This window comes from Cygnus atratus, chromosome 4, assembly GCF_013377495.2.
Source record: "Cygnus atratus isolate AKBS03 ecotype Queensland, Australia chromosome 4, CAtr_DNAZoo_HiC_assembly, whole genome shotgun sequence".
Classification (NCBI taxonomy): domain Eukaryota; kingdom Metazoa; phylum Chordata; class Aves; order Anseriformes; family Anatidae; genus Cygnus; species Cygnus atratus.
Window position 1 is genome coordinate 43,832,961 of NC_066365.1, and position 25,285 is coordinate 43,858,245.

The window sequence follows — 25,285 nt, forward strand, 5'->3', positions numbered from 1 at the left end:
CTATCGAATTATACAAACTTAACAACATCACCTTCAAATAGTTTTTATTGTTAGTAACCCCACACTGCTTCTATTTTAGGTAAAACAAATCAAGAATTACAGTGTTCCAAAGAATTTGTTGTGTATGTAAAAAAAAACTGTGAAAAATCTGAGTACATCCTTCCAAAATAGTTTCGGTTACCCATTCCAGAATTTTGTTTTTATCTTTAAACATGTGTTTGACTTTCAACCTCTAGGAGAACAGACTTCCAAGTGATAAAATATATATATATAGACATCCACAATATAACTATATATAATAAATATACATACTGTATGTGTGTGTATATATTATATATAAATATTACATGCATGTATGTGTGTTTGTATGTACATGTATACAATGAAAAAAAATAAAACAGCCTATGATTGGATGCTTCATGTAATCAAGGCAAATATATTTACTTCTGGGTTAGTTAAAGAAAAATTCTATGAACAGAAAGTGAAAGATACTATTTTTCTTTCAGGAAAGAGTTTATGCAAAAGTTCCTAACTGAAGAAGAAAATGAAGTGAAACTGTTTCACATTTAAAAGACAACAGGGCTGGGCAATGAGGGAAGAGAACTTACCTTTAAAGAGAATCTAGTATTGCATGTAGTTGGAACAAAGTCAGTGAAAGGCAGAGAGAAAACAATGTTTAATGTTTCTCCACAAGCTGCTAGATAAACTGTGAGAGAAGAAAAACAAGAAAAATGCTGTTAGAATCACTCCCTATTTTGTTCTCAGGCAGATTATCAAACATAGAGGTAAAAATTAAGGAAAAAAATGTTTGTGAACTCATGACAAAGGAAACTGCTATGCATTTAGAGTATAAATTACTATGTTACTATGAAAGTATTTACCTGTCACACCTTGTCCCTCATATAAGGGCATTGTACAAGGAAACTGCAAGCAGAAGAAAGTCAACTGCAACTAATATCTCATGACTTTCTTTATTGCTTCACACACCAGTTCTTGGACAAAAACAGAACACAAAAAACAACAACAACAAAACACAGGGCAAGTTCCAGGCTTCTGATAAAGTAGTGAGCCGTATTTTTAACAATAAGACAAAAAAAAAGTTTTTTGATGCTTTCAGCTGTCTTACTGAAGATGTCAAGATCTCATGGTTTCTGTTTACAAGCCATCTGCTGTATTAAGTCAAATATTCAAAGTGTCCTCAAAAATGAATGCTAAAATGTGATCTAGAACTACATTCCCAAGAAAAGGTATATATTTGTACAAAATGCACAAAATAAGTGAGGACATGCAGCACTAGAAGGATGGCTGGCTTATGCATAACAACAGTAGCAAAATGGGTGGTTATCACTGAACGTGTTTCATAGTAAATATCCTACCATTTTTATCACTTGTACATACACTTCTTTCAAATTAAAAAAATTGACCTCACCATTTTCTTGTTGTTTGGTGGAACAGTCAATCCAGTTGTGCTGATTTGCTGCCCAAATCATTTCAAATTGATGAAACATGACTTTGAAGTTCCACATATAAGGAACAAATGAAAAAATGTCAGGTGCACTATCACTGGACCAGTCTTGGATCAAATCTAAAATTACATAAAGTAATAAAAGATAAGTTAGTAGCAATCAAGTGAAAAATTTCTTCTTCTAGTTAACCTGGCTTTTCATAAATTGTAAATCTTAACCATTTGTCCCTTTATAGAAAAAGGAAATTCTGTGAAAATTAATATAACTATATGCAGCATCACATCCATTTCTCAGGCAAATATTCCATCAACACTTGCTCTGAATCCATCTCTTATTTCTCGCTTGCTTTATAAGCTAGAATGCCATAGGTTTAATCGTGCTTTCTAGTTCACCTTTATTCAGTAGCAGTTACCCATTTACCTATAAGCACTGGACTACCAAATTATTTCCTTCGGTTTTCCCCTCAGATACTATGAACATGTACGTGAGTCATATATCCCTACCACCAGGTCTAATACAGCAAACAATGTTGCTGTAGAAGCTCAGGGGTTTGCTCTGCACATGTTGGTAGACTATACTGTGTACTACAGCACTTTACAAAGGATGACTCTGGCCCAACTAGGAGGATAACTTTATTAGCATGGCACTATGCCTGCACTAATTAATCCTCCATCCAGCAGGGCTAATTAGCGCAGGTAGTGCCACATTGATGGGGATATATTCTTTCTATTACTGCAGCTGGAACATTCAGCATAATTTGGTGATGCAGGGCTGCCTTGAGTACATGTATACTTCTTCACAGCCAAAATCCTAAGCAGCAAATTACTTTTTCTCATCATCTGTCAGCCACAGGGACATGACCTAAAGCTTGAATAGTTGAAACTCAGTCAACCAAAGAAGAGAAATATCAGAGAAATCAACATCCTCGGTGACAATTATTAAACAAATCAATAGCTCTGGTAAAATAAATTAATTTGAAATTTAGGATCACTTAACAAAACTGCAGATCAAATTTAGTTTAGATGTTAAAAAATCAATTATTCAGCATCTCTATTCATATACAAGATTACTGTGCAATTAGACAATAATAGCCCACAAAAGACATCAGGAACTTTGTCCTCAGAAATAATCTGTTGTCCTAAATATGTGAAAACACATCACCCACCTTTGTATACCTTTGTAAAATTTGAAGAAATTATAAAGAAATAATATTTAATTTCATATATAACTTATTTAATACAGCACATACCTGTGAAGAAGCTTTTCTGAGCAAAGATAAAATGATATGTTGCTTTATAAACCTCAAGTTCACATTGCCATGTCTGTGGCATGTTCCATATCCGGGGATAACTGGCATTAATATGAAACTGTGAACGAGATATTAAAGCATCAGAATTATTTGAAAACATGACGATGCTTGACCCTGTAGCTCAGCAGTTTTCACACATGTACTCTGCTGAATAATTAAAACACTTTTCCTGCTGGGATGAACAGAATGCCTCTCCAGTTCCTTAATAATTTAATCTCACTCTGTCTTTCGGTGTTTGAAGGTCAAGTGTTAGTGTATTCATTTATGTGGAAAGGGATACCACAAACTTCTGATGCTGCTCAACAAATATACCATCTGTTACTCTAGATGTACCCAACAACTGATATGATGCTCAAAGATTAAACATTAAATTCATTACTTTAGTAAAGTCATTTAAAAACTATCAATAGAAATAATAAATATACAAAACAAGTGACGCACAACGCAATTGCTCACCCCCTACGGACCAACGCCCAGCCAGCCCCGAGTAGCGGCTGCTCCCCCAGTTACATGTATACAGTTACGTGTATATATATAAAGTTCCTTAGATATCAAAGTCTTGTAAAATAAATTTAAAAGGCGTATTTCTGCACTGCCTATGATCCTGAGGAACTGCTCTAAAGACAGAAAAATATGCTCTTTATTAAAAATTCTTCGAAGGCTGAAGCTTTGTGCTTAATAATGCAAACTTACAGCCAGCATTTCAGCTTCTAAGAGAGTGCGGTACTGCATACTGCTGGTCGCATCAACATGTAGAAGCTGTCCTTTAATTGTAGGTGAATAACCTAGTAGATAAAAAATATAAAACAAATATTCCAATGTAACAGTTACACACATTTTAAGAAGTTATAACCAGTGCTTTCAACAGTCTCCTAACAAAACTAAGAAATATCATGGTGGAAATTAGCACTGTGATAACTCTGTCCTCTGACTTCAGTCAATCAAGAGATTAACATGTTCTGTCTGCATATAGGAGGGATGACAGAAGTCTCGCTGGGTCTGGAAAGGCTTGGGTTCTGGAGATCTCAGCTTAAATTGCAGAATGCATGAATGAAAATTAAATATACAAATATATTCTCAATCAAGAGAACAAACAGTTCAGCAAAAGGGCTTCAAACCAGCCAACAAAATGAATAAATCCAAAAACAAACCCTTAACTTTACATTTATCTTAACTTCATCTCCAACTTTGGAATTTGCTTTATTTAAAAAAAATACTGCTAAATTATTAGCATGCATTTCTCAGCATGATTCAACAATTACACTAATCCTACCGAAGATGTCTTCCTGCTTTGATTTGACACTGTATATGTAACCTGCTTCAACACACACACAGTTTCATGATGAACTTTCTAGTAACTAAAAATTTTCTTTTGGTTTTCTTAACCCAAATAAATAATGAAAGTGACTTAATCATTTAAATACATAAATGATCTAATGACTTGCAGTGAAACATACAAGGAAATTCTTCTTGTTTCCTTATTTAACTGTATGTATATATTTATATGTATATATATATATTTCTTTGCATATGTATGAATTATATATAACTTACATAAGAACATATATGTATCTTACAGTTAAAGGCAAAACACTGCAAGATGCTCACACTTATGTGAATTAACACAACTGCTCAGGAAAAACATTAAGGAAACAAATTACACTTAGCCTTAACTCACCATTTTCACCTACTGTCATGGGAATATTTATCTCCAAATATGATCCTGCGCCAACATTTACATGTACAGCATTAGTTTCCTACATGGTTAAAAATAAAAAAAAATAAAAAAAATAAAGAAAAAAGTCCAAGCATTATTTCTAGGCCATCGACATCAACCAGTGTGTACTTTATGCCTCTAGCTAACATTATCCACACCCAGATTAAAGAACCTGATGACTGAAGTCTTTCTTGTCTGCCGAAAAATTACTAATGAACTAACTATGTGCAATGAAACCAGACATAAAGTCACACTAAACCCTATGTATAAGAATAGCAACAAGGAAAAAATCCAACCCCACCACGTATACGCATTTTTTGTTTCCCCCTGTATTCTCTCTCCCCAGTGATACCAGGTATTCACCCAGTATCAGAAAAGATTATCTCTTATCAGTGTGAGCTCCATCCTAATGGAAGACTGAATGCACAGGAAATGTCCAGATGAAATATTTCCATGACTGTAGGAGCTGGCATAGCTTAAGATATAGCTTCAAGGCTAAAAGAAACTTAAAATAAGCCAAGAAATATTAATGCCTTTCAGCCAATATTTCTCTTTGAAGGGTTTACACTTAATCACAGAAGATTAGTACAATCCCTACCAGCTTTTAAAACATAACAAACACCTGAGACAACTAAAAATATGTACAGCCAAAAAGCACACTGTAATCACAGTAGAAAAAATGATTTTCCAGACAAGACTTCATTATTCACCCTATTTTTGGTAAAAAGCAAATCAATGGTGGCATCTGCAATTATATTCATCCGCAGCTCAAAAGCGAGAATCTGTCTTGGTTTCCCAGGCTGAGCGATTTCTGAGACTTTCATAACTTGGTAGTCTGGCGGGAAGAAAAATTTCCACAAGCAATCCCTAGTGGGGAAAAAAAAAAGTTTTTATTCACAACAGAAATATATATACATTTATGTATTTATTTAGTTCACTTAATGATTTCCCACTTAGTTACGCTGCTGAGTCTTAAGACAAGCAGTAGATACTGTAAAAAGACTGCTTATTTGGAAGACTTCCTGATGACGAGACTAACTCATTACCAAAATAAAACTCCAAAAATTCCAAATTGTAAGAAATGCCTATTGGATGAAAGCCGTAAGTCAGACCTTAAAAATTTTAGAACAAAAATATCCTAACTCAGATGGCAAACTATGTCTTTCTTCTTACTCCTAATCTTTGGTTTACAAATCTACTACAAAAAAAAAAAAACCATAAGTAATCTGTTTATGCTTTGGTTTGCGCATGAATAATCAACGTACTGTCAGAAATAAACAAAACATTAAAATGCTTGGGATTTCATAATGGGAATGAAATGAAGCCTACATTTCCACAGACTCATATCTGAACATGTAATTACATGAAAGGACAGCCACAGCGATGTAGTACAGACAGCTTAGCTTCTTTGGTTCTCAAGGGGGAGGAAGCAAGTCTTTAAACAGTTTCCATGCACCCAGCACCTGACCACTAAAGCAACATAAACATTAAACAACAAAAAACTAACAACACAACACATGCACACAGTCAAATCTAAAATAGTGACACCTGCCCAGGGAAACCCAACTCATTATTACATGAAGGAACAAAAATAAATATTTTTAGAAGCCCTTCTATGAACTGAGAGAACAAAGTCCACAGAATCTCTACAGATTAGTGCGTCTAAAAAGTTCAGGCGCTTTCCAAAGTTATCTTCTATCTATGGCATGATGACAAAGTTTTCCCAGGTACGTACCTATGAACTCTATGCACATTACATAGGCACCAAACTGCCTTTTGCCTAGCCAGTTAAAATTATAAAAAACATATCATCAAAGATCCAGCTTTCTTGGTACTATTTCTTAAAAATATTGTTAATGATTCACTGACTTCATGTTCCTAGCAAAGCACTCTTCCAGAAATTGGAGTTTTCTCTTAAGTTCAGTAAGACACTGTTGTATCTAATGACTTCTCTTTGGTCTGCCATCTTCACACTCCTAAGAGACAGTTAATCAAAATAGTTTCACAGGAGAATTAACAAAGCCAAGAGAAGTATTAATCTGTAATTAGTAAGGGAAAAAAAGGGAAGGCACTGATTATGCCATTTTTACTTAATAGTCCTTGACTCTCTAAACAATCCTACAGTCTCCAACAGAAATATTCCTATGTGAAATATAGAAGGCTGAGTGAAGAACAGCGATAGAGCTCTGGCCTAGTATTTTATCACTAAAGTATCTAGATAATAAATACTTTGGAGACTGCATCAAGTGGTTCATTCTCCCAAGCAGTGATAAATGATAACACCTCATTTTCATAGCCAGATTATTACTTTCAATTACAAGATTAAACCCTTAAGTATGTAACACTTGATAACTAATAAAACTACTTGACAAAAATAGGAACATGGATGATTAATTAATAATAAAAATTCACTAGCTTTACAAGGACAACATCCTAAACAACAATGAATTTATTAATCCTAAACCATTGTGGCAAAACTCTTCTTTTAGGCTCCCTAGCCAAACCCCTACAAATGCCAAGACCGAGCAATCACATACTGGAAACTCTGGAATGTTTCATAATAGTAAGAGATATTAAGGATAAAACTGAAGACATAAATCATCATAATACCTCTGTCTATCTGCCCAAGGCCCATAGTTGAAATCTGTTCCTTTTCCACAAACAATGTCCAAACCCCAACATGGTGGCAGATCCTGTAATTTGCTATCTTCGTTGTTTGCTTCTCCATCATTACTTTCCTCTGTCTCCTCTGGTACAAGACCTATATTACATAATATAATAAACAGATTATCAAAGGAAGCTGCTTCAAGTTAGCATGAAAAATGTTCGCTAAGCACAATACAATTAATGTATTCTGATGTCAGTTTTATTTGAGACCACTATAGTACAGAGTTATCAAGACACAATTCAATACCGACTCACATGGGAAGAGCAAGAAATGACCAAAAATACTTGGGATTTTCTGAAGTACTGCTCACTAATGTCAGTGAAATGCTGGCATAAACAGCAGTTTTATCTGGTAAGTATGCTTTTTACCAGTACAGGCTTTCATGTACCCACATTCAGTTCCCAGTCCTACTTAACAACCAAGTTTTGATGACCAAGTAAAAATAATTTCCACAGACAACACAAGAAAATAAAAAGAAAAAATATACTACAGTAGACTCAGAATTACTAGTAAAAATTCAATCAGTTTTTCAGCAATGATCCAAAGTAGCCTCCTATCCTCTACCAATAAACATCATTACTGAATGATTTACTTTTTATTTTATTGAATGTTTTACTTTTTATTTGTTTTATTGAATCTGTTCAAGATTCAGAAAATGCTTTAAGTGGATTCACAGTAAATGCTTTTGCAAACAAACAAAAAAAAACCTGCAAAATAAAGTGGTAACATAATGCACTGGATTTAAAGTGAAAAAGACAGACGCTACAACATTCAGAAATAAAGGCATCAAATAACCTTTAAAAAAAAAACACACCAAAAAAAACACAAAATATAGTAATAGGCAATAAAAATATAAACTGCCCCTTTTGGAAACCTGCATCATTTAAGTTTACATCTTCAAAAAAACACTTGTTTTAAGTATCAATATTCATTGTTGCACATTGCATATAGACTGAAGAAAGGCACTGCTGACTGAGTGCCTACATCTATATAAAAATACTCGTCAATAAAACCATTAGTTCTACATGTAGTTATTTCACCCTTGGAATTCCCCAGGCCTCCTAGACGGACCGGTCTATATGCTGACAAAAACCATTAAAAAGAAAACGTTTCAAAATTTCACAATCTCCTAGTTATGAAATGCACCAGTCTCCCATTTGTTTCCGAGAAATTTGGGGAGGTGGGGGACTTTTTTTTTTAATTTGCAGAAAAAATTAAGTACAAACCTAGGTAGTAATACTTACGAATGCTTTTATTCGCTTCAAAACATTACAGTAACTGTTTCAGTATGAAAAGAAATTATCTAGCAAGTGCAGATAATTAAATAAACAACCTTCACATCCCTTAAAACTTTAACAGAACGTACCTGGTTCATCCATATAATAATAGATATCAACATCATTGGACTGCATTACCACAAAACCTTCACCCATCAGCCTCGGTGGTCTGTAATGGAAAAAAGTGCAAAGATTAAAAATAAAAACACTGAGATTCACCTTTATAAATTCAAATAATATTAAATGTAACAAGTTAAACATAATGGAAGAAATAACATAGGTCAGATTCACTTGTAACTTGCACGTAGTACTTATTTAAGTATCATGAATAAAATTGCTAACTGCATCAAACAAGCCATTCTAAAAAATATTGTACTGAGAGTATCTGTATAGACTTACACAAGTCTAATACAACTATTATTTTTAAAAACTGAGAAGGTACAAAGGTTTGTGGAAAACCTCTTAGTGATCAATTCCTCCAGGGTCTTCCAATTCAGTGGAATGTCACTGCAGACCATGTTGCATACATTTCTGCTCAATAATGCCAATTTAAAAAAATAAAAAAAAATCAGATTCCAAAGTATTTTACAGGCTTGAACAAACTGAATGCCAATGCTAACCCACAAGCAACATGTCATACACTTGGAAAAGCCTTCTGATTCCAAGAGATTTCAGCAGCCATGCTGAAAAAAGCCACATCATATGTCTACAAAGAACAACAGAAGGGGCTATACTATGCGTAGTTCTACATCCTCATGGCAAGTACAAGCATTCATGCAGTTTTGTCCACATATGAGCAGGTTGAAGAAAAACCAGATCCAAGCAGGAAACCACACAGACACATTAAAACCCATTTTCAGAAGTCACCTATGTGCAATTTGCCTTTATTGCTGAACCTCTGACGCCCATTATGTTCGCTGAACAAAAAGACCTGTAGCGCTGGAGATACACTGTATATGGCATCCAGGAGGGTTTTGTGGGAAGGACTCCAATTTGATGCCTTCCCTAGACAGCAGCTCCATGTGTCTATGGCACTCTTGGCAGCAGCCTGACTTTAGGGTGACTACAAGAGCCAGAGCTACCTTATCTGCTAGGCTTTGGTCACAAGGCATGACCAGAAGGGTGGGTATAGCACGTGGAGGGGCACAGCCCAGTCAGGGCACACACCACAGGCTGTCTGGATGCAGTTGTTTTGGAGTCCATTCCAAGTGCAGGTTATAACTTCGGTTACTCTATTTCCCTCCCTATCACTGCTGCTCTTCCAGGTCTATGTGCTACCTAAATTAAATGGGCTTCTGAAAATAAATGGTGAACGCTCAGTCTGGTCTCAAGTCTCCCCTCGACAAAGGCTGCTGTCATATTGCATGGCGGTGTCTACCCCAAATTGCAGAAACTATTTGATCATTACATTATTATTACTACATAAAATAGCTTAGAGGTTTAGTTAACTCATGCATTAAAATCACAGGTTCCCCTCTGCACAAAGACATTTCTCAAGCGTCATAACCCTCAATCAGCTATTGAACTCAATCAGCTATAGAACCAAAGTTCTACTTTCACTGTTTCTTCTTCATCAAGAGTTCCTTTCTCCTTGTCCTACAACACGTTCTTTCACCTGCTAATTGTTTTCTTACTAAAATAGCACCCAGAACCAGAGGGACAAGCCATCTTCAGTAATTAGACCATTAGTTAAGAGGGGAAAAAAACGCTCTCTTCTTCCTTAATAGCATTTCCCTCAAAAGGACCCAAATGCTAAAACTAATAAATCAAACACTTTCCCCAACATTAGTATGCTAGCCATACTATGACACATTTCTCAGAGTATTACAACATATACACATTCATACATAATATTTTATACTCCTAATAAAAACATTATAATGTGAAATTCATATTTTCACTGCAAGACACATCTTTCTCACTTTTCAACCACTTCTATATATTTGCACTTCTTATCAAAAAGAAGAAAACCTGATGACAAAAATACATGGTCAAAGACTGTGACCTGGCAGAAGCATGTTGCTCATCGCACCGCACCTCATCTCAAAGGCAGGAAAGCTCGGGGAACATGGCAGACACAGACGCAGAGCCCACGTACTCTCTGCTTCATAACCAGCAGAGTGAGAAAGTCTAAATCAATTTTACTGTAAATGGCAGCAGCAAAAGATGAAATACTTCCTATTCATTTTAATTTTCCAATTAGTTGTTTTTCCTGTGTAAAATTGAATTGGCCTCCCCAATGAGATGTAAATATAGCGAGATCTGGAAAAACAATTGTTTAGCAGTTCCTGAATAGAACAGGGAAGAAAAGTACTTAGAGATTTATAATAATAGCAGTTTATGGGGGGAGCTCAGTTCATTCCGCCTCTGCTCCACAACGCACACGCTCGGGCCAGCAAGTCCAAAAAGCTCACTGCTGCTCAGCAGCACCAGGCGGTCACTTCAGCCTCACAAATTTCAAGGAAGCCGCTCTGCTTTGTAATGCAGGAGAGGAGAAGCTCACAGCGTAACAGCTGCCTGCCTCTGCCACACAACTAACTCCTCTGAGCAATGCCACCAGCTGCTATTGTCTGGCTATACCACCTTAGCAGGGCACCTTTTGTCAGGCAAAGTTTGTGTCTTATTTAAGAAGCTTCATTTCACCATGAAGGTCAACCAGCTGCTGTGTGAGGTGGCCTGCGTATGATGCCAAACTTTACTTTTCTGCTCTATCTGGTACGCATTTTGCTCTGCAAAGTACAGAATAATACACCCCTCTCACATGAAGTGTGCTCCCTGTTTTAACAAAACTGGGTGTAGTTGTACGATATGAATGCATACAGCACGCCAAACAACTGTTTACTTCTGCCTTCCCAACAGCATTCACCTATACAGACTTAGCGTTGAGATTAAAGCTTACAACAAAATTGTTAAGATTTTATATAGAATTATATATAAAGATATCGAGCTAAGCCTTCTTCAACACAATCTGAATTCACCAAGTCCACGGCCTGCCAGCCACTGCCACTTGGCTGTAAGAAAAGCGGGAAGTGTTGACAGGAAAGCCTTAGCAGCTGAGAGAAGGGCCAAACCCTCCCATCAAAGACCCGGGCTCACGCCATCCTCTTCACCTTTGCACTGCTCCACTTTCTGCAGAACATCTCTGAGCTCTTACACTAAACAGAAGTGGAGGAGGAGAAGGGATTAGCACGTGGTAGCTGGACACTTTCCTCGGTCCTCCTCCTCACATTCTTCTAGAGCGTATGTTTACTGGGTCTTCATATTCAATTAAACCCTTTTCCTCCTTGCTCTTGTTTTGATCTGTCTGAACTCACTACACTTGTAAACAAAAAAAAACTTTTTGCCTGTTCAATGTGTTTCCCTCGTTCGTATACAAAAAGGAAAGTTCAGTTCTGTATTGTCGTGTGTCAGTGGTTTGATTCTCTGAAGGACACTATGAAAATACAGAGTAGGTAACTCAAGCAACTTGTCATCTTACATTACCAAGAAGTCAGAGGCCACAGCAAACAACACAGCAGCCAAGAAAACCAGTCTTTTCTTTCATAATACCTTTGCTTATGCCAGTCCTAGGATGGTCATATGTTAGGGTGACAAGTGACAGGTAGTGAACCCAGAACTGATTCAGATTTAAGACCAAGATGCATTTTTCTTAACAAAGATGAATTCCCTTATCAGTGTTCACTGCACAGCCATGCAAACAAGACAACAGCACTGCTTCCTCTACCAGTATTCCCAACCTAAAGCACACCTGACACTATCTGCAAATAACATGGGAGAGGAAGACCTAATGAGGCCATCTGACCTGATCTCTTCTCCCCCCTCAGCAGGAATAGTTAGTTACACCTCGCCTGACTGAGGTGGCAGAACCCTAGAAACCCCACCACAGGCCATTCACAAAGACGGGTTAGATAATCATCTCCTCCACTGTCATTACCATCGTCATCCAAGACTATTACCTAATATCTACCTGAAGCCTCCGCTTTGAGCATGCTGACTTAGTCACAGATCTCCAAACTCATCCTGACCTGCTTTTCCTAGCACTTTTTTAACTTGTGTTTCGGAGTATTTATTTGTAAAAAGTGATGGAGGTGTTGAGGATTCCTTTATAAATCACTGCTGTCAAGGCTGCTTTTTGATGTTCGTATTAATTAGTCGGTCTGCTACAAATTTTGTTGTCACTTAACTGTTTTCTATACATATATTGCCTGCAGGAATTTCTGAAAGTTAAGACATGTGGCTTAATTTTTAAGCCAAAGAAGCACAAGAGGGCAGGCTCTCAAGATTCAAAAGCATTCCCATTTTTCAGTGAACTGGGTCATTTGTTGAATCTGCAGTAAATTAGGGCACATGTTTTCTGCGCACATTATCCTTCAGCCATCAGGAGCTGTAGGGATGGTAATAGCATAAAAGGAAAATACTTAGCGGAAGCACGAGAAAAAGCTAATAGTTTCAGTATCTTAATCCTATTTTGTTTTAATGTTGTTAGCTTGTTTTCATTATTAGTTGGAGAAGTTTCCTTTGCTGTCATGTTTGAAGAGTGAGATTCTGTATATACCCACTGAGTATTATTTAAAACTGAAAAAATATAAAGGTATGTTATAGGTGGCAGGATTTGGCTGATACAAATCTAACTAAGGTAAAGTCAAATGAAGCACAGTTTACTTCGAAGCATCATAATTAATTCTCTGGATACTGTTGCTTAGAAGCTATATAGATAGATAAAACCATTTAACATGAATTCATACATGCAATTGTCCAAGGATAGTATGCATTATATACCTTTTGTTGACCAAATAATACCTGTGAAAGACTTTGAAATTTAGCAGCTTTGTCCAAATTATCTGTTGAATATATAATTTTACAACCATTGAATAAGATAATGTTGAAAATTCTGGCTATGAAATTCATACCATATTGAGAGTATTAATATAGCATGCACATGAATGTCTATCTGGTTCAAGTGTAATAAAACCTGAAACCTAGTGGCAAAATACGTCATGCAAGCACACCATTTTTTGGTTGCTTGTGTTAGTACTATTTAGTTTGTTAAAGCTTCATAAACCTGGCTGTCTAAGAACAGAATACGAAGAGGTAAAAGGATCAGCAATCTGCCTTCGGAAGATAACTTCATTTCTACTATATCAAATATTGTGCTGTTTTTCCCTTTTTTCTTTTTTTTTTTTTTATCATTTTCCAAACTATATGCAAATCACCTCTACAGAACTAAACACCTTAAATCTTGCGTAAATCCTAAAATTTTACTGTTGTCAAAGCCTGCATATAGCTATAATATCCAAGTGAAGGAAAATAATAACTAAATACAGAATACTAATCATACAGCATAATAGACAAAAAAATCTGCAATGACAGAAAACCAACACTTTTTTTCATCAGCAAATAGTTTCAAAGATCCAACATCTAATAACTTCAGGGTGTTAAAAATGCCAGCCACCTAAACCCACTACGAAAGTCACAGAAACACAACCAACTTTTTCTTGATTTTCTTAAAATAAATTATGAAATAAGGAATCTGAACAACAACAACAACAAAAAACAGCAAAACTTACTCATCATTTTGAAGACCAACGTATCTTGGACTCGGAACCAGCATGACTCTAACGTTTTCTAATTTTCCTTTCACAATATGCATAAACTGATCAAGGTGGCTTGAAGGTGGTTTTGTGGTATATGTCAAAAAAGCATCATCAAAGTTAATACAAAGTGTTTGTGGCTGATAATGATTCCCAAACGCCAAGCGACCCTAAATTAAAAAGAAGACCCAACTGCATGTAATACACTGCTTATTGCATATATGTATAGATAATTCACCTATAATAATACAGTTTAACCATCCCTATGCAAAGATTAGGGACCAAAATCTTGTCCATAATCTGTGCATAACTAAAATATTACCTTGCACAAAATTCCAATATTTTATATCCTATTATGTCAGTAACAGTTTCCCTGTTTTTGTGAGGCAGCATTAACTCTTAAGCAAAATGGCCAAATATCCCTATTAAAAGATGTATGGAAACAAACAAAAAAAAATGTGTAACACCCATTACCTAGCTTAATTACGTGATATTCTTGAAATCATTACAAGCCTAAGAAACAAGTCCTTCCCAAAACAGAGAACATAACTTTGTTTCTATGAGCACCAAAACTATTATAAATCATGATGGAAAACAAAAATTAAATAGAATGTAAAAGAAAAATGAGTCACAAGCCTGATTTTTATGAATGTATCAGGGACTTGTTTGACTTACCGTGCTCACATTGACTTTAATGACAGGAATAAGCGATCTCCATGAGGAAGAAGGGTCTTGAGATTCTGTTTTTACTTTAACACTACGGAAAAAATTGTTTTTATTATTTTCTCTTTTCTGCAGAAGAACTAACCAAGCTTTTTTTCTAGGGATCTGCAGTGCACAGCTCTTGGGGAATACTTCTTCCCATGAGGGTGCCTCCTCTCAAGGACCTGCTAGCAGCCGACAGACTCAGAGCCTGGAAACACGTGCGGTTACACTTTGGTGCTGGTGTATTGTGAGCTAACACAGGTAGAAAATAAACATGCCATGTTTTAACACAGAGCAAGTTAAATACATCTTCCTAAGGGGAACTTGGTCTGTTCTAAAAACACCTCAAATACTCCTTTTAAGTCTTTGGTGAAGGATCTGTCACTTCCCAAAGGGAGAAGTCCTTCATGCATATGTTGGTAGGGGTGTTAAAATAGAAGTATGAAGAGATTGGCTCGAAGGCGCAGCCCCTACCCAGATTCAGGACTGCCACAGCATGCTGCAAGCAGCCTACTACATAATTTAGTAACACATACTGGCCTGGCCAGCAGCATTGGAAGGACTCAAGTCTCATTAGAACGTCTCTCCTCCTGCCAATAAATCAGTGTGATGTGATTCTGCCCAAAAAGAGGCTTGTGATTGAATACCTGACACCACTACAAATAACCTAAATAGAGAAACACTGTACGTCCACACCATGTTTTATGGGGTACCCAGAAAGAGGAAAAAAATAATTAAGTTTATGCATCTACAGACACAATCACACACTGCTAAAAATGTGATGCAAATCAGCCTGAGTGTAAAGCTCAAAAACCATTTAGTCCTCCCAACACCATATGGATCCTCACATTTTGTCTATTCAGTGTCCTGAGGGACTGTTACTTCTACTGAGCAATGCCGTTATTATTCTGCAAGCATAATCCTTTTCAACACATCCTCCCTTTCTACGGAGTGCTTCAAATAGATTTTCCAACCTTTCTCTGATCATTAAGCAAGGGGTATTTGGTTTGTTCAATTGTGTTTTTTTTAATTGTTGTGGTAGAAAGTCTGAGGGAAGGAAAAATATTCAGACTGTCAGACTTGTCAATGCAATTTCTCTCTCCACTGTGCTTCAACCATTTGGCCTCCAGAGCATATGTTAACAAAACATTACCCAATTAGTTCAGCACTTCACAGAACAAAGCATCAACAAAATAGCAAAATGAATAACAATTTACCTTTCAAGATTGGCATGTGTTCTTTGCCTTCCGTTCACTTGTGCTTTTTCATCATCTTTCTTTGCTGGAATTATTGTGGGATCCAAGCCAAATAATTCTTGAAGTTGTCCATAAAGCTCAGAACGGTTGTACACGTGAAATTCAAAGTCATTCACCATGATATACAGTCTTGTTTCTGCCTTTGGATCTAAATGAACAGTAGGAAAAGAGTTCCAAATTCTACCCCAACATTTCCTTTAAGTATTTACAGTTTTACAGATACGCACATTTTGCAAAAAACTGTCTACGTGGTAGTTAACAGCTGCTGAACTACATATCAAGAAACAGAAAAAAAAAAAAAACACACAAAATATTTATGCCATTCCAAGCAAATCAGTGAAACTTGGCAAGTAAAGCAGTTGTATACAAAACATAAAACCCGAAGGGAATTTCACCCTTTGGTCACAATGCAAAAATAAATCCAGAAAGGAGCTGCACAAAATGGTAAATGAGGGTTATTCAGTCTCATATATAAAACCAAAAAAAAAAAAAAATCACTTGACACACACCACTGAATCCTCAGTGCCAAACTGAGAAGCATCTTCGTTTTATAGAGAAACATAAAGCATAAATATGGAGAACTAACAAGAAGCATACTTATTTCATGCAGTCAATCAACATTTTCATGAATTTAAGATTTTAACTGTAATATCAACTTGGCTCTTTAATACATAAAAATGAGTTTAACATCTGCTGGTTGCATATAGAGCTGTTTGTGACCTACTTTCACCTTGGATAGTATGACCTAATTATGTAGTTAATGTGAGGAAAATGCTCACACAACGTCCCCCTGATTACCTAGTTAAAAGAGTGCCCACTACACATTTACCCAAGAGATCTCAATTGCTTTAAAAGCTGATCTGGTCTTTCTAAGCCAAACACACTTTAGGTAACTGAAACATCAATGCTTATCACAGGAGTCACCAATCGGGGATGAAACTGAGGGCAACATTTCCCACAGACACTAGAAATGAGAAAGTCAGAGCTACCGCTGCTGTAGTCAGGGGCAAGAGAAGAAACCCAGCAGCCCATTGCGTTTGTGCCCAAGAGCCAATGTTTAGAGATCTCGACTTTACTTGTCAGAGAAAGGGACCAACAGGAACATCATGCAGCTCATCAAGGGGAAGTGCAAAGTCCTGCACCTGGGGAGGAATAATCCCGTACAGTACGTGCTAGGAGCCACCCAGAAGGAACGCCTTAGTGAGGCCTATGAGTACTTCAGGATCCTTCACTAGCCTTCTCTTAATAAATAACAACAAAAACCCAACTCTTCTAACACCCTTAAATATGTCAGAATGAAAACAGATTGAGGTCACATCATTTCTGTACCAGCAGGACCAAGTTTATCACCACTATTAACAACAAATTCCCATTCCTGCTCCATTTCTCATCATAGCACCACCCAGCACCTCAGGTGCAAAACTTCAAAACAAAAAAATAAAACAAAACACAAAAACATGAACTAATCATTACTGCTTACATTAACCCTTCACAAGATGTTACTTTTTCCAAGCAAAAATCTTAAAAGACTTAAGGTTTGTGTTTTTATAAGAATCTGGTGGCATTTTTAAATATTTAATAGGCCCGTTTCAGTCTATGCATTTTCCTATAGGAACATTTCATGTCTATTCTGTTTTTCCTTTTATGAGGTATCTGAAACAAAGGTATGCATCAGTAATGTCTAGCTACAACAGGTTTACCAATCACTTTGTGACAGCTGCAATAGTAATCCTCAAAGAAACCAGAGAAATCCTTAGCATGCAATTTACCAGCAGCCTTAGCGATTTGGTTAGGTATTTAGGTTGTGATGAAGCAGATTAAAAAGTACGGGGAAGAATATAATACAACGGGCTAAGAATTTCTGAAGATTTTAATTTTCCTTTTAAAAATGAAATAATCTCTGATAAATAGTTGCAATGTAAAGTAAGCAAGGCTATTTTTCCTAAGAGAAAGCAATTATTTAAGAGAGCACTTTATTCACATTACTTTGTTGTCAGACCTATAGACCTCTGACCTCCTCAATTACTTGGATTATTTGTCTGCTAATTATGCAGTCTTAAATGCCAGCAGAAATGGTTAAAGTTTTGGAACACCGCCAAGCAAAAACATCACCAAAGACAGACACAGCTATCCTTACTGCAATAAGTTCAATTCGTTTTTCATTCTGTAAGCCACTAGAGAAATACGTTTTAACTAGCAGACGGAAAAAATTCTATGAAAACCTGCTGGATGATAACCTGTGGTTACAAGAATGTAATTAACTTTAAGACTAGCTTCTACTTCCTGAACTAGTCTTCTTACAGTATAAAGAATTTGAATTATGTAATGTCTCGATCAAAAAAAATGTGGGCAACTTTTCCCAATTTATATCAATATTTTGAAAGGTGTCTCATATTTACCTGCATAACGTGTATGCAGTACTCTTACCACTGCTGAGCTGGTCCTGAAAAAGCTACAGCTGTATAAGCTTCCTGGCAAATCTAAGAGGCATCATGCCATCAGAGGCCATTCCAAGGGAGAGAGGCATAGCAAGGGGAAAGAAGGCCCTCCAAAGTTCAGTCGCCTTCTCAATTAATGCCCTCCTCAAGCGGCATACAAATGCCACTTCTGGACCTTCTTGAATTAGCAATGGAACTGTGACACTTGAGAAGTCAAGAGAGGCAGCCCTTGAGACACTCATCCAACTAGATTCTAATCCTATAAATGTTTAAGCACACATCGCAAGGTTATTTATGTTTTCTCAAAGTGTTTTCTGCAGATACAATTAATCTCTTGTATCCAGTGTTATGCCTCCTTCTTCAGCCATACATAAGGAAGAAAAATAAGTGAGTTTTTCCCCACTTCTGCACTTCTATGACCACAGATGTCATCAAGACACAGGGTTATCAAATAGTAAAGAATATCCCTTATTGTAACACTTCTGCTGAAATACTGACAAAACAGCAGAACTTGAAAACTAAAATCAAGTTTCAGAACCTCAGAAGTCTCTATTTGTCATGGTTATAAACTTCAATATCGAGTCAATTATGCTTAGACTACAGCTAATGAAGGCTACTATTAAGATTAATAGCGTTGTCTTGAGAAGGCCTTGAGTCCCTGACTATAAATCCTTTATTTATTTCATTGCGTTGTTCTAATCCACTAATGTAGGTGAACCGGTTAAAAGAACTCATACCTTCCGATGTTTCGATGTACTTCGGGTACATAATAACAATTGAACTACATGCACGCAATTGTGCAAAGGAAATATTTTTGTGTAGACTACCCGTAAATTTAATTTAAAATTTTAAGCTTTTTTGAGATGCCTACCATGCTGCTTCTGCTTAGGGTTGTACATCTTCCACCAGCGAAATATGATAAATCCGTCCTGGATTCTAAATAAATTAGATAAAACAGAGTTAAAATATTAATAATCCAAAATCCTCTGTGTAGCTGCATGATGTTCTGCCTTACGAACTGCAGAGATCTGCAATTTCAACAGTGTACAAGCAACAGTAAAGCACAGAGAAATGTGAGTCTCATCGTACAGTGTTATACAATTACCACATTAGCTGAACTTGTATAGAACCCTACATCCATTGTCTACTTCAGGTTGTACAACTTTTATGATAGGAATCAAAGTTATAAGCTATTTGCTAATTAGCAGTTCATGAAACAAATTATTCTCACTTCCAGGCTACAAATGCAAAACTATATGGCCCAAGCAAATCTTCAAGACTTAAGCACAGAAGCGTGGACTGAAAGCCATTAATTAAAAACAGTTCTCCTTTAAACTCTAAAATGTTTTCTTTTACACATATTAAGGGCCACTAGAATCTTATTCAGTACTCACTCACAATTGATAATGCTCAAACAGCAAATCAGCTAACAAAACGTGCATCTCTAAGAACGTCAAAACACTTTCATCAAAATAGTTTATTTTTAACATTTATGAGTGTACGCACTACTCATTTGTAAAATGGCACTTGGATGTGTTACTTCGATATACACATTTCCTGTATTTAATATCAGTATTTAGAACAGTGACTCCCTTGGAAATCTGTACCTGATAGACATGTCTTCTGTGATGAAATAGATTTCCCGAACCATGACTTTTCCAGACAGCACAGAGAATGAAAAGGAACCTAATTTGAGAGAATTTTCAGGGTGTTAGTCTGAAATTGTTGATATTTTAACTTCTGAACAGGAAGAATACAGTGGTCAATTATCTGATATGTGTTTACTTGGTATCTTGAGCTTCAAAAACACATTGACATTCAGAGGAGAAGGGAAGTCAGAGATTCAGAACACACGCAACAAGTACAGGGCTCTAAGAGGTTTGGCATCATCCAAGAACACAACGGACCATCTGAGAAACACGAGTCACTCAGGAACACCCAAGTACCTCACAGAACTCGTAAGACAATTTAGGAAAGCTATTTTGAACAATTTTCCTATCAAGCTATTGTATGCAAGAACTATGTTAGAGAAATAAAGATTCCTGATTGAAGAATTTTTCAAATTTTAAATAGCTATCAAGTTTTCAGTGCAATTGCTTGTACAAATTGTGTTTACAGCAGGAAGGAATTAATAAGTATGAAAAGATCAGCAGGTAGTGCAATAGCCCATAATTTTCCTAATGCTTTTCATTTCACTCACAAACAGTTAAGTAAACCATGATTTGTTAAAGCAAAAAACCACCATTAATCGATTGAAGCCAAGCTGTTAATCATGGGATTTAATTCATGTTATGTTCTTCTTACTGATTAAGTTGATAAAGAACACCATATATTTGGCTAGCTACGTCCAGCTGTCTTTACTTAATAGCAATTTCACATAGACATTATAATAAAAGCCCATAGATCAAGTGTAGCAGCCAGTACGATTTTCAGCTATATTGCTGTTCAAAAAGCTGGATTTGAAGATAGTTTGGATTACAGTTCTTAAATTCTTGAGGACATATGTAAATTAATGCAGGGGCCTCTTTGGTAGGTGGGTATGGCAGAGGTTGTGGTCTTTGGTTGTTTGTTTTAAAGTTATCACTCCATTTATGATCAATAGTTGCAGAAAAAGTCCAGAAGTAAAGTAGTAGCCATTCTGGAAAGCAGAGAGAAGAAGGCATGGAAGAATAAATGAAAGTCAGAAGTGCAGTCAGAGTGAGGTTGTGGGATACAGCCCTCTGTGACTCAACATCAGATATTTTTGTAATGTGGGTGAGTGCCCAAGTGATTTGTACTGACCTGTTTTATTCAAAAGTGTTTTAAAATTATAAAAAAAGAAAAAAAAAAGTTAATGGATTTTGACGGAAATGTTCTAGCCAGTATAAATTCAACCTATCACATTCCCAGTATGGACTAACATCATTAGTTGTTCTGACAGCTTATTTAGAAAGCAAGGACACTGCTATAACAAGGAGCCACGCCTTGAGACTCCACTGTGCTCCTCTGAGCCCAACCAAACAGTTTCTCTGCCTGCTTCAGATGCCATATAACCAGCCCCAGAGGTGTGGGGGAGTGGGAAGCTGTGCTCCTGGACACCAAATCACCAGGCAAAGTCAAGTGGCTCAAGTAGGCTCCTTGGGGCCAACCTTCACCTTTTAGGAGGTAGACCGTTATGATATAGGGCTTTGAAAAAGGTAATGGGAAACGTACAGGCTTTACATACAGAAGTATAAAGACTAAACAGAAAAAAGTACACCTGACAGTAAAAATCCATCAAGTGAACTTTAACACAAAACAATTAGACATCAATGAAAAAGAGGGTGTTTTCCTACCTACAGCAGAAATCATTTCCTGAAGCATGTCATTGAACTTGTTTCCTTCTTAAATTAAAACCATACTGATAATTTCCAAATTACTGTAACAAGGGAACATGGAGTTTACCTCCACTTGTTTTTCAGCAAATCAAAAGTATAATTAAAAGCAGTAGGTAAAAGCAACAGCATTACAGCAATCGTAACTTACCAATATGGATGTAGCCATGCTTATATAGCCTGTTAAGAACCAATGTTAAAATGAGTCCAATGTTCCGGGAATTATAATAAGTTAGGTAGATAATCCATCCACAAGACAATATCGTCGCTGTTGAAAGATTAAAATGAATTAAAATATTTTTAAAGCATTCTGACCCAGATAAAAGCCTTACCTATTAAGACTATAAAACCCTTACCTATTAAAACTATAAAGCATAATGCTCTTCCCACTCTCCAAAAAAAAAAAAAAAACTGATGGGGCATTTTAATGTGTGTTTTCAGAAAGAGGGTATGAGAAAGGTATGAAAAGGGGAAAAAAGCAAAATGCACAGTTCAGAAAAGTATAGTCTGTTATTCCCCAATTTGAAAAACTGGCCTATTGAGGGCAGGCGACAGGTACCATACGTTTCACTGTCATCTCCTATCACCCACGCTGATAAATTTCACAGATCAAATCATAGCAAGCATTATATCACACAATCATTTTATTTCAAAATACCTGAAGAAAATATGATCTACAGAAGTCAAATTACATTCCTTCTCCATCCTTTTCCAAACCATGAACTGTAACTTAAATTTCCTGAACACAGAAAATTTTACTCTCACACCTGAAACTATTTCCTAAGCTGCTGGACCCTGAGAGAAACAGACCAGTCTCTGGGATAGAAGAAATCTGTCAGCAGTTTGAACACGGAATTTGATGGGGGTGGGGGGGAAGAGGAAAAAGCAATCTAGTGAAAAACATGCTAAAAAAAAAAAAAAAAAAGAATTAGGTCTGCTAATCCCCAAAGTAATTTTCACTTTAGTTGATTAAGAGCTGGTAACCTATTTCTAACTACAAGGGTTCTCAAAGATTCCAGAAGGACAAACCCAAAAGCAATGGGGCTGCCAGGGAATGGACTACTTCTAACTCTCACTCTGTAAATTATCAACCTGCTAGTCCAGAGCAGAATAGGGAATAATGCAATTTTTGTATTTAAGGCACCTCTGTTCATTATATTAACTGACCTTTATAACAAAAGTTTTCCTTTTATATATATTTTATACTTAAAAACTCAGATTTATTGTGCTTTTTATGGGAAAACTGAAGTGCAGAAAAACATACAGGTATGATGTCTTCACTCTGCAGAGATTTTAGGTAATTAATAAAAAATTTACAAAAACAACCTGTCCATTTACTAGACCTTAAAATTTTTGCAGTCATCTGTTCCACCACAGTGCCTGCACTTTGTTGAAAGACGAGGAAGAAAAGGGAGAAGAGAAAGACTTGTATGACTTTGTCTTTTCGTTACTGGAAAATGGATCCAGTCTGATCAAAACTGAAGTAGCACATACACCTGGGCAAGTAAGCTGCTTGCCATGTAAAACAAATCACATCTTAGGTCAAAGCTCTGCACGGGTGGTGATTCCACAGGAACAAGGCATGGAGGGTTAAAACTAAACTCCAGAAAAGAAAGTGCTGTTGGCATTCAGAGAAGGCATACTGCAAGGGCAGCATTTACCTCACCTTGCTTTTAGATGAGTAAGCTGCTCTATCAGTGAAGGAGAAAGGTGGCATGACTCACACTCAAAGGGTCTCATTCCAGTCGTAAAACTTAATTTGAGATTAAAGTTAATCTAGGCACTAAACCTAAAGCCAAGAAGGTCTCCTCTCAAGGTGACATTCTGAAGAAAATCAGAAAACTAATACACTTTCCAGGCACCACGGTCCTATCCACTGCCTATATAAGTCGTCTCACATCTGCCCCAAATTTTACCCCTTTTTTTCTTCCCCACTCACCAAATTTGGTCTCCACTACTAAATGACAGATCCTACAAACTCTATTAATCTCATTATTATATTCCTTGATTTTAAAAGCCTCTTCACTGCAATTACATTTTTGGAAATTACATTTGAAACATTTTACTACATGTGATTTTTCTTAAACAGATTGTTCTAGAATTGCGCAACAACTCTTTGAAGAGCATGTTCATTTCTGAAATTCACTACCTCTTACTTGAATCAATATTTAGCTGTTTCAGGATTAAACAGAAGATAAACTGTTGACGTCTTTTTTTGTTCTCTTACAACAGGATGCCATAGGTCAGCAGATGAAAGCAGGGAAGGACCGACTGGTTGAAACTGGGTCAAGATTAATAAACATTACTTTAATGCCTTTGTAACCAAACTTCATAATAACAGGAGGCTACCCAACATTTTCTGTTTGTGTCCTTGTTTTTAGAATACCAGGCACCTTCTTACGAATGAAGAGATCAGCAGCTCCCCAAAACTGCGTAGATGTACATAGATCGATCTGCCCTTAGAAAAAGGGAACAGACTAGATTATGTCTTGAAGTTCCACCCACTCTTCCTTGGAACATAAATTTGTAAGTTTAATATGTTCAAGCAAATAAGAAAGCTAAGCAAAGCCTTTGGTTTGATTTATAGTTGTTAAATGGAATTGCTTATGTCCTACATACTTCCCGAGTAGTATTACTAATTGTTTGTTCTGTGAATCCAGTGCAGAAAGTGAAAACCAGAGGAAGAAAAAAAAATCTGCAGACTGCCATTTGACACTTTTATTCTTTGGTGAAAGACCTGAACATCCCTAGGTCTTAATTCAAAGCGTCTGGAGACAGAATTTGCAGATCTGTTCCATGTCCTTTCCATATTTTATCACGAGCAACTACTGGCATGGTGACTTCTCTTATTTTCATCTCGATTACACTTAAACTTTACGTTGAGAGCAAATTTTCCACTTCATTGTATTAAAAGTGAAAATGAATAATATTCTGGAAGCAGCCTAAGCTATCTGCCTATATCCAGTTCATTCAACTTGGCCCACTGAAAAATAATTGCAGTGCACCAATAGCCAACACATACGCACCCAATTCCCAAAAGTCAAAAATGAAACTTTTTCTGCTTTTTTCTCTGCTGCCCTTTGCTCTGGGTCCAGGAATCAAGGCTGAAAAGCAGGTATTACCTATTCTTGGAAAAGTCTCAATTCAACACACTTCTAATGCTTTCATCCAGACCTGAATGTAACTCAATCGTTATTTTGCTCTCCCTGCCCCAGTTGTTTACATTTTCAGGAAATAAGAGTTCCTACACACAAATATAAACAACAGCACCAACAACAACACCAGTGTTATGAAGACTAACGTAAGTCTAACTAAGGAACATTTACAAAAACTACCTATAACTGACAACCCTATCCTTAAAGGCTTATTGTGACACACAATTTGGTGTAAAAGTTATGTCAATGAACGCAAGTGCCTTTGGTATCATGATTCAAAGGATGCATACTGTGTTAAATATCTGTAGAGTGAAGTTACTGTATCTGCCTGTCGTGTGCTACAATGCCAA

At 36.5% G+C, this 25,285-nt stretch overlaps 1 protein-coding gene across 1 annotated transcript in view; it reads right to left on the reverse strand.

The window, feature by feature from the left end:
• Nucleotides 1–25,285, reverse strand: part of BLTP1 (bridge-like lipid transfer protein family member 1) — a 115,903-nt gene that overhangs the window by 81,671 nt on the left and 8,947 nt on the right. The window contains exons 3-16 of the mRNA XM_050710664.1: nt 21,932–22,048; nt 20,035–20,113; nt 19,299–19,363; nt 15,951–16,137; nt 14,704–14,785; nt 14,005–14,198; nt 8,527–8,606; nt 7,103–7,253; nt 5,203–5,359; nt 4,454–4,532; nt 3,469–3,560; nt 2,716–2,833; nt 1,430–1,585; nt 609–706 (exon numbers count right to left, since the gene is read on the reverse strand). Of these exons, the coding sequence (XP_050566621.1) occupies nt 609–706; nt 1,430–1,585; nt 2,716–2,833; nt 3,469–3,560; nt 4,454–4,532; nt 5,203–5,359; nt 7,103–7,253; nt 8,527–8,606; nt 14,005–14,198; nt 14,704–14,785; nt 15,951–16,137; nt 19,299–19,363; nt 20,035–20,113; nt 21,932–22,048 (1,655 nt within the window). The remainder of the gene's footprint in view (nt 1–608; nt 707–1,429; nt 1,586–2,715; nt 2,834–3,468; nt 3,561–4,453; nt 4,533–5,202; nt 5,360–7,102; nt 7,254–8,526; nt 8,607–14,004; nt 14,199–14,703; nt 14,786–15,950; nt 16,138–19,298; nt 19,364–20,034; nt 20,114–21,931; nt 22,049–25,285) is intronic.